The 17,047-nt window shown below is 28.0% G+C and overlaps 1 protein-coding gene across 3 annotated transcripts in view; it reads left to right on the top strand.

The window, feature by feature from the left end:
- The window catches only part of LOC135961696 (uncharacterized), a 63,858-nt gene that overhangs the window by 33,158 nt on the left and 13,653 nt on the right, over nucleotides 1-17,047 (top strand). For 2 of the 3 annotated variants that reach the window (XM_065513241.1, XM_065513237.1), the window contains exons 3-5: nucleotides 2,722-2,867; nucleotides 3,154-3,335; nucleotides 5,520-5,714. In XM_065513241.1, the coding sequence (XP_065369313.1) occupies nucleotides 2,722-2,867; nucleotides 3,154-3,335; nucleotides 5,520-5,714 (523 nt within the window). The remainder of the gene's footprint in view (nucleotides 1-2,721; nucleotides 2,868-3,153; nucleotides 3,336-5,519; nucleotides 5,715-17,047) is intronic. The other variant, XM_065513240.1, reaches the window with a different exon arrangement.

Below are 17,047 nucleotides of genomic sequence, written 5' to 3'. Positions count from 1 at the left end.
AACTGACGAAAATACGTAGAAAACAAGTTAGATCTCTGTTTTTTTTTCACCAAAAAACAGTCAACAATTTTTTTACAGTTTTTTGCTTATATCTTGGCAAATGAAAATTTAAAAAGAGAATTCATTATTTATAGAATTTATTTCTTATTGAATCATTCTAATTTCTTTAAATTTCTTCTTTTAATCCATAACAAAATAGCTTCAAAAATTTATTAAATGATTAAATTTTTCTTCAATTAAAGGTTTAACACAATTTTTTTCAATTGATTTTGTAAATGATTTGATTTAACAAAAATTTATTCATTCAAAGTTTGAATAAATTCTGTTATTAATTAACTTTTAAATTAATTCAGTTTAAACAATGGCTTTGGAATGAATCTAAAAATTAAATATTAGGAATGGATTTATGGAATGAAAGGCTGACATTTTTTAATTAAGGATTAAGATTTTAGTGAATTAAGCTAAAATTTTATTAATTAATTCGAAGCTCTGATATTTAATAATTATAACACTAAGTTTTTATATAAAATTTGGCTATAATATTCCTAATTTACAGTATCATTATATATTTCGGGAATAGCCGGGTACCCGGGAATGTAAATAAAAATTTCCCGATTCCCGGGAATCAAAAAAGATAGGGAAATTAAAAACCCTAATTGGAACCAAAATGGTGAAAAAGTTGTCGATTGGAAGACAGATAATTATTTTTAATGCCAGCGGCCACACAGTGGAAAATGTTGGTAATTTTTGGATCAAAAATATGTATCTTTTGAATGAATGAGTATTTTTTCTCTGTTGAATAGGTGGGACTTTAAGCTTTAATTTGTATTTTCGAACATAAAATCGAATCATTATAAAACAAGTTATGAACGGTTAAAAATACATTTTTGATTTTTTTTTAATTTGGATATAAGAGAGGTGAATGTTTCAGAAAAATGGTAACGCACTATTTTTAGTGTCCGACCCGAAAGTATATTCGTCATTAAAATTGAAAATCAAATGCCGACTCGTTTCAACATACACATATTTATATCTACAAATCTAGACAAATTTTGCATTAGTACTTTTAATCTTAAAAAAGTACTTTTTTTTTTGAAAACCATGTATGTACTTCAATAAATATGCCTGCAAGTGATAACCGTCATTTAAGAGTGATACATTTCAAACGACAAAAAAAACTTGTTTACAAGTTCTCATTGAAAGAAAGTTGTTGAAAAACTAAAACTTTAGTATTAGAAAAATAAATAAAAAGTTCTATTGTTATAATGTCAAATAACTACATCCATATGTACATACGTATGTATATAGTATAGTATATAATATTTAATAAAAACAAAAACAAAAGTAATATCTAAAAATAATAATAATCTATCAAAATAAACAAACAAGTGAGTTGAATAAATGTCTGTATGTTATTCAATTTATTGTTTTTAGAGGGAATTTGAAATGTGACGTACGAGTTTTTTTCATAATTAATTCTATATGAAATACAAACATACAGATATTTCATACGCCATTACGATAATATTTCAATCATATACATATATAGTATGCATACCTGTACATTAGATCGTATCAACCTCCAAAATAAAAAAATTAAATCGCTTTTATAGTCACCTGCTTGAAATGTCGTGAATTGAAAATTTGGACCGATTTTTTACTGGTTTTTGGGTTATTTTACTATTAAAAACTTCCTGGGAATGAACAGATTTATTATTACACTATGAGACAAAAAAAAACTAAAGTAGAAATACCTGGAAAGTAATACTATTTTTCTGATAGGCTTTATCGAGTGCAATAAGAATATGTTTTTGAAATTTGCAAAACAAAACCGATTTTTCATACTTTTAAGCACTTATAAGCCATTAACTAGCTGATTCTTAATCAATTTTAATTTCTTAAACTGATTTAAAAAGAAGAAACTGTGGCCTTTCCAATGCTATATATGTATATTATTTAAGTATTTTGACAAAATTTGTGTGCATTTCTTTAGCAAACATATTTTTGTTTTTATTTTTTCACCATTTTTCAACTTTGAAGATGATTTTACATAGTATTTTGTAAAGGAATCGTACTATTTATGCATTGATTTAAAAAATAAGTTTATTTATGCGTAAAGTTTCTTCTTTTTAAATCCGTTTAAAAAATTCAAAACGATTGAGAATCAGCTTAGTTAATGGCTTATAAGTGCTTAAAGGTATGAAAACCCGATTTTTTACCCGTAACTCAAGATTTTGGAGGTGTTTTGCAAATTTCAAAGACAGATTATTATTATTATACTCGACAGCACCTTCCAGAAAACTTGTATCACTTTCCAGGTATTATTTTTTGTCGCATAGTGTTATTTATCAGAAATGGATATTTATTAATATCGAATTTTGGGCACATAAGAATATAAGAATATAGACGAATATGATTAGCTTAGATTAGATTAGTATAAAACTAATGAAGTTCTTAAATTTATTGTAAATGTGTCAAAGCTGTCATAATGTTTTAATAATATAATAAAAAACACTGACAAATCGTTTAATAATACTGGAAAAATGTCCATTTAATGAGTTTATATTTCTTAGTTTAACACGTTGCAAATTAGTGATGCAAGTTGTGAAATTTTTTGTTGCTTTATAATAAATAAATAGATAGAATAGGACAATTATACACAATTAAATAACATTATTATTTGTAGTTGAAAGCATTGAGTGGTAATTGAATTAATTTAAGTTACAGGGTTGTGCAGGATGTCGCCGGGAATAGTGAGGCTATAATACTGGATCGCTTAACGCCTGGAACACAATATTCAATCGCAGTTACAGCGGTATGGCTGGGTAAAAAATATCGCAGTCGTCAAGTTATATTCAGAACATTAGGTAAATAAATAAATCAATCTTCTCATATATTTAATTTATTCAAATATTAAAGCACAATTAATCGAACGCATATGTCAATGTAATAACGACACTTTAAACTAATTACATATGTGTAAATGACATAAATGAGTAGGAGAGAAAGAGAGAGAGAGGGCAATGGGACACAGCTGACACTTTAATTTCACGACGATACGTTCGAGTAGTTGTGCCTTAATTAATTGTTAATACTTTTATTTGTATTTTTGTTTTTGTTTATTTTTTTAACTAATAACAAACATATGGCTAGATTTGCCAAAAGCATTTACACAGGATTTAACAAATGTTGTTGGGACAGGCCTCAACAGTGGAATAGGCTTAGGAGGAGCAGCAAACTTTAGTGGTCGCTCGAGTGGGAATGGCAGTGAGGATGGTGTCACCTCCACCGCTACCAATTCATTGTCACATGGTACACACAGGGAATTGCCAACGGTATGTAAAAGTTACAATTCTATTTATTTATTTGTTTGTTTGTTCATTTGTTTATTTATTTATGGTTGTGGTGCTATTTAGAGTGCGTGTCGTTTTTATTTATTATAGACATACATACATATGTACTACATATATACATACATATATGTATATACACACTGTGCTGCAAAAATGAGTCAGTGTTTATAAAGGTTTTAGAAAGTTATCAATAAATTTTCGGCGCCTTTTATAAATTTAAAACAGTTTTTAGTTTCATACATCATTGAGTATGTACTCTTACCCCCATTTTCTCAATATCTGGGGGGTTACTCTCTATTGCGATGCGAAAGAAAATTGGTACAATTGGTACCCTTTATTGCGTTTTTGCATCCCACAAAAATTAGTTTAAAATGTTTTTATTTACAAGTTTTGACATTTCATTTGTCATTCTTCGATATTGTTTATTTTGTGGTGTCAGTATAGCTTCTTTTTGCGAAAGCGTTTGCGTAGACGATACAGAGTACAAAATTGTATTCTTAACGCATTTACCTTTCGCATCGCAATAGAGAGTAACCCCCTGGTTATCGTTTTTCGTAACGATAAATCTCCAATTAACATTTCTTTTGTATGAGAACTGTCAGTTTATAGTCACGATAAAAAATAACCAGAGATTGAGAAAATGGGGGTTAGATAACTAAGAACAAGACATCTATTTTCCATTTTCACAAAAGCTCTTGTTTTCGAGATATGCCGTTATTTATAAAATGGAGGAGGTTGCACAACATATATTCGCGTAACTCGAAAACGGGTTAGAAAATTTAATAAACTAAAAAAAATCCGAAATTCCGTAATAAAATTATCTATAAGTAAGACTAACACTTTTTTTATTCAGCGCAGTCGGTTTAGAAATACTAGGATCATCTGGTGGCCACTTTTAAAATGCATTTTACCACTTTTATGGAAAGAATTTTGTTAATATTTTGTTATATTGTGCACATCTAGAGAAAAAACCTTTTAAACCATATATGTTTCATCAATATTGGTGGACAATAACATACTTAAAAGTGTACCACAAAAAAACGTGTGCCTTATTATAAAAAGATATAATTTTTTAGCAAAATTTCGATTTTATTTTTTTAAACGGCACAGTATAATTAATCACAATTTAGAAGAAAGCCGTTGGAGACTTATAGGTTCTTTTTGGGACTTAGCATATTTTCTATTACTTTTTCTTTTAGTGAAGAAGTATATTTTCTTAAAACATTTCTTCGTTTTCTGTCTGTTTTGATTTTAAGTCTGCAAAGGAGCTACATTTTTGAAATCAATATTCGAGATTTTAAAAAATTTCAAAATCATCTTCAAAAATTTATAATTTTCTTTTTTTTTGATTGAAATATAATGAATAAACAACCAACAATTAAAACATGTTTGACGCCATTTGACTAGATAATAATGTTGCAAATTTGACAAAATCAAATGAACTTTGCATACCGCTGTATTGTAACGAAATAATTGTAAACTTTGTTTACGTAAATAGTGTATTTTTACAAATTTTTAATTTTTATCACCTCAATTATGCTAACGATTAAGGTAATTACCTTACTTTTGCATTAAAATCTAAATTTTTAGTAGATGTATGATTTTTAATTTTATAAATTATGATAAAAGTTTTAAAATTGGATTTTTTATTAGATGAGTCAATGCTAAGTATCTGAAACGATAAAAAATTAAGAAAAACTATTTGAATCTCAATAACAATCATGTTTCTATGTAAAAATGAAGGTATATTATAGTCGATTTAAATAATTCTTAAAAATGTTTCGTGGAAGGAAATTCCAAAAATAAGAAAAATTATAAAATGCTAGGGATTCTTTTACGTGTGACACATATTTATGGTTTTTCCACAAATTAACCGATGTAAAAAGTAGTTTCTTGTTTGAGACTATTGAATTGTCAAATAATGATTAACTTTTCCTTTATCTAATAGCAGACACTTAATGATTTATGAACTAAAAACTGTTATAAATGTCTAAAATGCACTTTCAAAATCGATTGACAATTTCCTAGAAATCTTGCCTCACTTTTGCACCACAGTGTACTTATTTACAATATACAGATGATATGTGACGGTTTAATAATATTTTCTTCACTGTTTGTTTTTTCCTTCTGTTTTGTTTTGTTGTGTTTGTTTTTTTTTTTTTTTAGATACGTGGTGTCGAAATTGGTATCGTACTGATAGTTTTAATGGTTTGGGCTGGAGCTATTGCCCTATTTTTCAATCGTTGGGGCAAAATACGCATGCTGTTGCCTTATCAACCAGACTACAAGCATGAACAGTTGAAAGTACCCGGTACGGGTGTCTGCAGTGGAGGTGTTTGTAATGGCCAACATTCTCATCAGGTATGAACGAAGTAAAAATTAGAAAATAAACAAAAACAAAACACATTCCATACATACATTTCACACATACATACATATACATATCCATATATACATTTAAACACATTTCAAAACTAACAAACAACTGCATACATATGTATGTATGTACGTACATATGTATTTATCTGACTACATATGTATGTACATCTACTTGCATATTTACATTCATCACTTCCATATAAATACATAAATATGAATCGTACGTAGTAGTTACATATGTACATCTACTCAAACACATTCTTCCTTAACCTTTTGTGAACTCATTCAGAAACATTGAGCAATCAGCAAAAATAATTGAAATGTCTAAAGGGGATTTGACAAAAACACACGAATATCTATAGCAAAAAAAAATAAAAAAATATAAAAAAAACTACAAACTAGAACCATAGCTGCCAGATTTGAAGATTTATCATAATTTGTATTTTTCCGATGACGATTTAATAATTTTTCTTGTGAATGTGAAGATTTTCTGCATATTCTTATAAAACTACTCGATAGCCAAAAAGAGCTATCGCACACAAATATGAGAAAAACTTTAAAATCGTACGGTCAGTTTTCGGAATATTTCCAGGAACGTCGAATGGTTATGGTTTTAAAATTTATGAAAGTTCTTATCTCTTATCATTGAATATCATTTCTTATTTTAATATGTAAGAATGTTTACAGGATTTTCTAATGTGCTGTGGAAATTTAACATGTGTTTTGTTATTGTAACAAAAACAAAATACATGAAAAACGTCCACTCAAAGCACTCGATCGCTATAGAAAAACAGCACATAATTCTTATTTTTCAGTTTAATGTTTTTACTACAGCTAATGTATTTAAGTTTTTGAACAATTTTTCCATTAAAGTTGGGAAAATATTAAATATTTCTTAAAACATTCAAATGAATTTTGAATTTATGACAAACAATTAGTTTTTAAAATTAACCCCTTTCGCTTCTGATGGGTTAAAAATGAAATTTGTATAAAATTCCACACTACGCCTTAAATGTGACTAAAGTTATGAATAATAATGAAATTAATAACTATTCGCTTTAAAATAAACATTAAACATTTTTAGCATATTGTGAATTTTTTTAAATTTGTTTCCAAAATTAAAATTATTTTTTAAATAAGCTTCGACAAAAGCTACAGGCATTTAACTGAAAAATTAAACATTTTATAAACATCCTAAAATATTAAAATAACAAACTTTCATAGATTTCAAATTCCTAAACTGTTTTTAAAATATTTAGTTAAATTCCATGTTCTTGAATCTGATCTGATGATCTATTATGTATTAGTTAGTCAATTTTTGTGCAAAATAAAATTTAGATTTTGTTTGCAAATGACTTAATAAATTTATGTAGATTTGTTTGCTATTTTCTAACAAATTATTCAAAATATAATGACAGTGGTAATATGTCACCAGAGAAGAATATAATTGTACATGTTTACTGTTACCATTTCAAAATGTTTACAAGTTCTTTAACAATGTTATGATAACTGTAATTACTTATACGATTCACATAATTGTCGCAATCATATATAAGATTGTAGTAAATAAATATATGTTTATAGCAATCATGTTCATGCATAAATTTATATTGTACAAATGTTTTAAAATAAAAGCTAAAGAAGATTTGAAAAAAATACCGTATTTTTAATTCATACACCCAATACAATATTTGTGAAAATTTCACAAGCGGTAATGTTTTTCATATTTCAGATGCCTTAAACTCTTACCTCCAAAGACAATATTCTAAAAGTTCAACTCCTCCTTTATTGACGATCCAAGTTTCAAAGGTTTCAAACACTTTACACGTTTTTTTTAACAATATTATGGTCAGTGTTATTTCGTACATGATTGCGGTAACCATAATATGTTTAATTAAGTATATGTTTGTGGCAACCATTTGTATGATATAATACTTCATCATATTGTGTTGTTCTCATACTCTGAGAACAACATACATATATAATGATTCATCATGAACATGATTGCCATAAACATATACTTATTTACTACAATCATATATATGATTGTTACAATCATGTGAATGGTAAATTCAAACATATTATTGTTACCGCAATCATATACATAATAACAGTGACCATAATATTGTTAAAAAAAAACTTGTAAAATGTTTGAATTCTTTGAAACTTCGTCAATAAAGGATGAGTTGAACTTTTTAAAAAAAACTTGTAAAAATATTTGAAATGGTCATGGTAAATCTGTATAACTATGTATATTATTTCTCTGGGTGCATGACTTAGGTTTTTTGTATCTCAGTAACGCTTCTATGCGTATTTTATTCCAATTTTTACGATTTTTTAAAACTAAAATGATTTTTATTGAATTTTTGATCGGGTAATTCACGATTTTCTTCTAAATTCATCTGGCAGCCTTAACTAAAATATTTCCTTAGAGTTTGTTCGTTGTTCTAGTGTTAAGGTACTTACTTCCCGTCCAAACATGTACATACATCCATACTTATATGTAAGTCTTGGAGAGAAACAACAAAATGCCAAAGAATTAATACGGTTACTTAACTCGGTTTGTTTGTTTTCTTTTTTTTTTTTTGGATTATTGTTGTTTGTTTTTCATTCAAGCTCTTATAATAATTTCTATCACATCATTCAATCACAAAGTTTTCTTTCGGTTTACACTCAGTTTCAGTTTCAATTTCAATATTTGATTTGTTAAACCAGCAATAAACAAACAACAAAATCTCTATACACAAAACAATATCCAAAGGAATAGGAAACAAATTTAACATAAACATTAAATCGATTGATTCTCCGCTACAAAATCCAGTTGAAAACAAAAAGAAACATATTTTCAAAATCCTTAAAAAATATTATGATTGGTGGCTTGATTTACTCTCTGCCATATTGCTACAGAAAAACTTTCGCAAAGTCTCTTACCTGCTACTTCTTGACTCTTCGGCTCTCAATTATGTCTTGAAGTCATAGATATATTTTTTTGTATTTGTACTTTGTATTTTACTAACTCAACTACTTAACATATCGTCACCAAAATACAAAAGCTTTAACTGACATTCAAACAATTTGGAAGTGTTTTAAAATGAAATAACTTTTGCGACTGTGATCATATAAAAGCCAGTACACTGTTAATGGAACTGACAAAATGTTTATCGATGACTTAATATAGAAAGGTCGTATCTCTTTTTTTTACAAAATCGAGTTTTTTACATATTCTGGTAGACAAAACTCAAATAGACCTCCCTTAAAAAATTCAGTTTCCTATGTTGACGAATAATAGATTTATAAAAATTATAAAATAGCGCTAACTCATTTAAAAAATCGTTTGAAAGAAAAACCCCTAACTCATTTAAAGTTGAATGCATATTTTATAGTTTTTATTAAAACAAACAACATTTCTAAAAATATTGTTTGATATATTACAAATTTTTAGTGGATTTTTTCAATTTCACTTTCTGATATTATTGTGTTTTATAAAATATCTTTATCAAAGGTTTTTCATACCTAATTTTTCATCCTTAAACTGTGATATATTTTATAGATTATATAAGGTTAAGCTAATTTGTTATTAATTTTTGAAATACTTATGTAAAATCTCATAATTTGTAAATTTTAAACTTGAAAAAGTAATTTGAATAAAGGAAAAAATATATAATAATAATAATAATAATAATAATATTATTGTGTTTTTTCCTTCTCCTGTTAAGTAACTAAAAGTTGAGATACGACCGTTCTATATTAAGCCATCGATATCATTTCTGTACTATTGCCAACGTACTGGTTGGTTTTAGGTGTTTGGGTTGTGATTTCTTCAAATATTTAAAAAATATTAGCTTAAAACACTTATTTTAATACAATTTTTGCAAGGTGTGTAAATTATTTGAAATGTTGTTTGGAGTTTTCAGCATTTTTGGTAACGTTATCTGAAGTGAAATTCAAGTACAATAAGATTTACTTACTATTATCTACTGCTACTGCTTACCTATTATTGCAACTACAAATACTAGAATTAAGTATTGAACAGTCAACTAAACCAAAACAAATACCTCTTCTCTTGTTTTCTTTTTTCCCCTTCTATTCCCTGCTCTTCTTTTTTTTTACTTCTAGAATTTACATCACGATTTGTTCGTTAAGGTACAGAAACAAATACTTAAAACGTCTTTTTTATAAGATACTTTTTTCTACCACTTAATTCTTTTTTATCTCTTCTTGTTAGTGTTCATTTTTTTTTTACTAGTCTCTTGAAACAAATTTATGTTGAACCAAAAAAAAAAGATTATGTTTTTTCTTTGGCTAAATTCCTCCATCTCATTATAAAACCTGAGCAAATTTTCGTAGTTTTTATATTTAGTTTGCATGATAGTATCTAGACGCCAAGGAATCATTAATTTTTTTTTTCAGCGTAACAAAAATTTGCAATTCTCCAAGTCAGCAAAGTACTCTCTATATTCGTGCAAATTGTCTACTTTAAAGACCATTAAGTAAAAGTCAAGCAAAACATTAAAATGGATGAAACGAAAACCCATAAAATTACATACTAAACTATGTATATCGAATTATGCATCTGTGATCTATGATTATCATATTGTTATGATCCCTGTTAGATTTTCATATATCGTATGGTTAGTGAAAAATGTTAGAATGAGTAAAAAATACACTGTTAGGTACATTCACATTGTCACAATATTTAATAAAAGTATGCTAAAGAAAAATTTAAGTTTGAGCTTATACCTAGCTACCTGCAAGCAAACATTAGGAATATATATTAATTCCTGTTGTTCCTATAAGGAGCATAGGGCCGTAACTACATTAGGAATAGCAGTAAGAAATTCAAAAATACATTACCAGTGTTAAAGTGAAAGTTTATTAAATATGAAGCTTTTGTTGAAATTAATTGAACTAATCCTTATTACAAACGGAAAAATATGTCGCGTGCTAAATCATAATACAGTTTGTAAAAATGAAATCAATGCAAACATTTCAATCGCTTTTTGAAATTATGGTCCAATTCGTTCATTTTTGCATTTTTCTAAAGGCTCGTTCGAGATCCCAATGCTTATTGCTAATACATACATTGAAAACAACTAAGGAACATACGTTTTTCCTTAAAACTTTTATCCCAAGTATTATTTGACTTTTTTTTATCAAGTTACCTTTGAAAAGTATTTCAGTTATTATGTTTAGTGTCAATTATGTTCATTGGTTGTTAGACGGATTAAAATGAGTGTCGAGAAAAACGTGCGTACCAAAATTATAAAATATTTTCAACAAAACCCAACAAAAAGTTGGTCAAACATTCAAAGGTCTCCCGTCAAACTGTTTCCAATGTTATTAAATAGTATCGGGAGAACTTGTCCGTTGATAGAAATCCTGATTCGGGTAGAAGGAATGGTCCATATGATGTTTCTAAAGTAAATAAATAGAAAGGATTTTCAAAAGAGCTCTCAACATATCCGGTATGAAATCAGCCCGGTTAGCTCAGTACTCGGACTATTTGATACGAAAAGTTAAAGCCAATGTAGGTTTAAAAACATACACGGTTCAAAAAGTTCCTGGCATGAACTCTGCTAAAAATTTAGAGGCCAAAGACAGAGCACTGAAATTGAAGTCAAGTTTTATAAAAATTTCTGTTCTGGCAAATTTTCGCAGAGGGAATGTTATAGAAAAGTTTAGGACCCAAAAGCAGAAAATTTTCCCAAAAAGTTCTTGATATGCCAAGCAATATGTAGTTGTGGCAAAATAGCCAAAGTAGCCAAACATTTGTTACAAAGGGCTCTATAAATACCGAAATTTACATCAAGGAATGTTTACAAAAGATGGTGCTTCCACTCATAAGACTTCTTATTATGTCCACTTATTTTTGGCCTGAACTGGCATCCTGTAACTATGGTAAGAAAGGGCTTGAGTGGTACAAGAGCAATAATATGGTATTTGTACCAAGAGAGGCAAATCCTCCAAACTGACTGGAGCTAAGGCCAATGGAGAGATATTGGGATCTTGATAAAAGAGAACTGAAGATCACAAAAAAGGTGTCCAAAAGTGTGGTAGATTTTAAATGGAAATGGGCTACCTGTTTGAACAAAGTGACAGAAAGCTCTATAAAAACTTTAATGGAAGGATTTCCGGAAAAGGTTCATATAAAAATAATATTTTTGTAAGTTGTAATAATAATTTCAATCAAATAAACTGTAAACTAAACTGTAAGTTTAGTGGTTTCTTTTTTTATTAACATTTACATATATGTTAAGATTTTTTCGATCTCACTCCTTTATCAACAAAATCTATCATTTGCTCTAAACATACTGCTACAAATGTGATATCGAAAAAATGTCAAAAAGAACAAAAATTTTAGATTTCTTTATTTTTTTCACTTCAAAGCCTTCACTTCCCCCCAAAACCGAAAAGTTTAATATAAAATGGATATGGTTTAATGATATTTAAAAATTTCGAAAATTAAAGACCATATCTTAGATAAATTAGAGAAATAAAATGTACAAATTACAAACTGGTGAACGACTTTGACACCCAGTATCTCAACTCGTGTGCTAACAGGGTATTCACAAATTTCATTTTCTGAAAGTCTATGTCCTCCTCTACGATTCATTTGTATATAATTTTCCAATTGGACGAATAGTTTAGCAGATACAGATGTATTAGCACTTTGTTTTGATAGACCCCACTGTGCTCTTCTTTTAAAGGTCGTAAACTTTTCATATATGTACATGCTTTCACTGTTAAGTATCTATTATAACTAAATATGTATTGTAATACAATTTAAATAATCAGAAATTAACCGGTTTTTATAAGATTTAAATCATCTTAAGATAGAATGAAAGAAACCTTTAAAATAATTGTTTGCCGACCTCCTTATTCTTCCTAAAGGTCATAAGTATTTATAATGTATGTATGTATGTATATTCGTGCATAATTAAATTTATAAAGATAAATATGTATGTATGTATATTAATCCCAGGGTTACAAATACATTTTGGATACCACCATACTTAATGCTATAACAAAGACTCATTCACCAGAGAAAATTCCTTTATGTAAAACGGCACAGTTTTTCTTTTGTCATAAATGTTTATACACCCTTTATCCGAGGGTAGGTCAATAAGTTAGCGACTTTATGAATTTCCCGGCTCATAATTGAAAGGGTAACACTGCTCCTCCTGCCAACAAGCTTCTGTAAGTTGACTCCTGTCAGAATTTGAATAAGCTGCATCACTTAGTTTGTGTTTGACAGCCATTCATAGCAGACTAGCTTGTGACTGCTTATCTTCTTATTAAACATTATTTTTAGCGGAAAAAAAGATCACTTAAACCAAGGCAAGGTTTGATACAATTAATACTATGGGAACTCTGCACCATAAATTTCCCATAGTAAAAGTGTTTTACTGCATTTCGTTGTGGCCCAATTGAGGTCTATACACACGAAAAGATTGAAAAAAAATCACAATATGGTGTTGGCTGATTGGAGATTGAAAGTGCGAGATTTAGTATGAGAATGCTTTCCGTATGATGCCTGCCTCACAAATGCGTACACACATGTGCAGTTTCCATGGCAAAAATCCATGAATGAGACTACGAAATGCTTACTCTTCTGCTTTATTCTCCGGATTTAGCCCCGAGTGATTATTTCCTGTTTCCAAACCTGAAAAAATGTCTCGGCGGAAAGAAATTTAACTCCAACGATGAAATCATCTCTCATAAAGTACCTATTTTGATTACCTCAACAAATTGGAGAAATTTTTTATCCAAAAACCTGTGTTTCACTCAAAAATTTACGGACTTTTTGACCCGCCCTCGTATACATAAAATAAGCCATTTCACTTGAAATGAAAATTCATGAAACGACAAAAAAAAATATACTCAAATGCAAAGAAACTTCACAGGCATAAATGTTTAAACTTGACGGTTGTATTTTTAATATTTAAAAAGAAAAAACGCGAGAAAGAAATCATATTTAGGTGGCCAATGCCAAACATATGGTACACACTACACCAATTCTCCTCACGGCCCTCAGAAATTCCTAATTATATTTTATGAAACCAAATCTAAAATGGTATATTCTATTCTATCTTTATTTATTTATTGGTTCAAAAAGGTAATTTATAGGATTTTCTATACAAAAATATAATTAATTAGAATTAATATATTTGTCCAATTCACAACCTAGTTGTATGTTGTACGTTGTATGTTACAACTATTGTGGCTGTGAACACAAATTTCGGCAAGTCGTAAGTTTACCCTACCGAGCCTTGACAATTCCAAACGAAAATGATAAAAAAAAACACTCCAAAATCTATTATATTATATAATAGCAAACTGATGTGTGCATTGTGCAAAAATGCAAACAATTGACAAATATTTAAAACAAATTATCGTTTTTCATAAATTAAATAAATCAACTGATTTCAGTGTTACTGTTTGGTTGTTATTTTACACTAAAATTAACAAATTTGTCTGTTAATGTATAAATATGAACTTTTGGTATTAACTCAAAATTTTAAAATTTTCAGTAGAGGGCAAAAACTGTTTGTGATTACATTTTAAGAGAATTTGAAAATCCGAATACATCATATTAAGCAAATTCCATTTGAAAATTGCTAAATAAATCTATTTTTTTAGTTAATACCATTTTTCTCAAAAACTCGATATTTTTTTGTATTATTTTATCAACAAAACAGTATCAACTCAAAATACAACCAAATTTAAATAAAACAATTTGATTATTTTTATCTTGAATAAAGGCTCAATTCAAAATAAAACATTTTTTATGAAAATATACGATGTATTTCTATTTAAATTTATGTATTAACTCAAAATAATACCTTTTTGTTGATACAAGGTAGTCACTAATTATCACGAAAATGGTATCAAATGTGGTTTTCGAGATGAAAGAGTAATCGCAATGCGTTGATTTACAGTAGATAGATATTGATGTTGTTAGTTGATTTTTTGCAAAAAGTGAATTTTTAAAAATTTTGAGTTAATACAGTATTGTTGAACGAGTGTGATATGTAAAAATATTGTAGTTGTTGTAGAAAACATTTATATAGAAATTATCAACAACATTTGTACAACTATTGTACATTCAGACGACTTACAACTCATACGACTGTACAACGTCAGTTGTGAATTGAACAATTGTATATAAAGTAATAACTTCTCACAGCCTACTGTCGTTCAGTTTCAGAACAAATGATATAAATGATGCCCAATGTAATAAAAAATTCCAGTTTTAGTACTTCTAGGAGCTACAAACGTAAAAACAAATTCTTAATAGTCTCATCAACACTCGTGTAGGGTATGAAAACAAAAAGAAAATAATTGTACAAAACTAAGATTTTACAGCAACTGAATGAAAATGGTTTTAGATGTTGATTAATTTTTGTTTATGCTTGGACTGTGGTTTTGTTTAACAAATTTACTTAATGGTCTTGCACTGCTCTCCTCTTTTTATTTCTTTAATTTGCATACATAATTTCTTCATATATAAATTTCTATAGAATTTAAAGTTACTATGATGTTTGTAGAATGAAAGTAATGGCATTTAGTATTTTGTTGAAATTATTTAAGTTAGTTAGTTTTGGGCTTAAAATTAATGTTTCATTAAAATCGCCAAGTATTGGAAAACTTTACTTTGACCTTCACGATTTAAAGGTTAACGTTTTCCGATTTTAGTTAAACTTTCAAACTTTGTATATTTAAAATTACCTGGACTATACTATTATAATAAGATTTACTTAAAATTCATAACAGTAAAGAAATTTGGCTCATTCGCCAAAATATGGGCAAAAAAAAAAAATTCTCGAAAATTGCAAAATTTAAATCACAGGTACGGAAAAACTGTAGGAGTTATTGACAAATTTTTTTCGTATTTTAATTCCCTATTATAATCACAATAAATTCTAATGAATGATTCTGAAATTTGTTTAACAAAATTTTTAAAAATTTGAATATGGAGATTTGAAACTGACGTTAAAAAAATTAAATTTTGCTGTTCATACCTGCGATTAGTTTAGCGGTATTATACGAAGACAAAAACTCATTTACAAATTAATACGGATATATTTTAGGTAAAAATTAGCTTTTATTTCAATATTTCTAAAAATATGTTAATTTTGTTCCTACATTTATTGTTCTAGTCGCCTGAGACACGTTAATGGTCTGGGGAATTTTTAATAACTTCAACACTTTTTATCCAATTTGTGTCATTTATATCTCATTACAACGACAATTACATACACATTTCGGTTCTTTTGCATTCAATTGCAAAAGTAAAAATTGTTTTTTCCCGAATTTTAGCGATAATACATTTTGTGGGTTATTTTGACCCAATGGAGATAGATATAGTGTTAATATCCAAAATATTTTTATTACTATAATTTTCATTAATATAAATAAATCTACATATTTCCGTAAAATAATGCAAAATGTTAAGGAGTTTCACAAAATTATTTCATATAAATAGTAAAATTTTGCATATATCTGAACTTTGACATAGTGTGCGTCCCGAAATCGTTGTCTGATTTGGCTCAAATTTTCAGTACTTAACTTTTAGACCTAGTGTCACTATATTCCATCTGGCACACTTTGAAATCTAAAAAAAAAAAACAAATCAGCTGTCATCCTAATAATACATGCATATGTCTCTTATCAGTCATATTTTCATGATATCCTAATATTTCACGACTGTTAGACGTTTGGGGCAGGTCTCTGCTGATTGGTTACGACAACACAATAAACACAGCATACAGAATAGTATTATTTTAGGCCATTTTTGGCTTGAAATGCAATAACAATATTTTTAATTTAATGTGAGGACATTATGACAATATTACATGATAAGAGACCTTGTGAATTGACCATATACATATGTATGTTTTTAAAAAGTTGTATTGGTTTACAGCTATAAATTTGTTTACATTTCCTGAGCTCACATAGTACCCGTATACATATGTGAGAGAGTAATTTGAAAAATGTGAGAGTCTGACTAATTGTTATACATATGTACTACTCTTTCAAAAACATTCATACAATATACAATGGGTGCTCACAAACTAATAAACAAAAAGTGTATTTAATACAATTTACACGATATAAATTGTTGTGAATTAAGCAAATATTTTGTTTATTTTATATGAACTAAAGAATTAACTTTTGTACACACTTTCTTAGCTTGGTATTTTATTATTTTACGAACATTAGTTTTGTTTCAAATCTCAAAACTTAAATCTTTTCTTTCGTCTGTGGTTTTATCAACAAAACTTAAAAAAAAAATCTTACAGAATTCTATTTTC

The sequence above is a fragment of the Calliphora vicina genome, chromosome 5 (genome assembly GCF_958450345.1).
Source record: "Calliphora vicina chromosome 5, idCalVici1.1, whole genome shotgun sequence".
NCBI classification, from domain to species: Eukaryota; Metazoa; Arthropoda; class Insecta; order Diptera; family Calliphoridae; genus Calliphora; species Calliphora vicina.
This window is presented reverse-complemented; position numbering and strand designations above follow the sequence as displayed.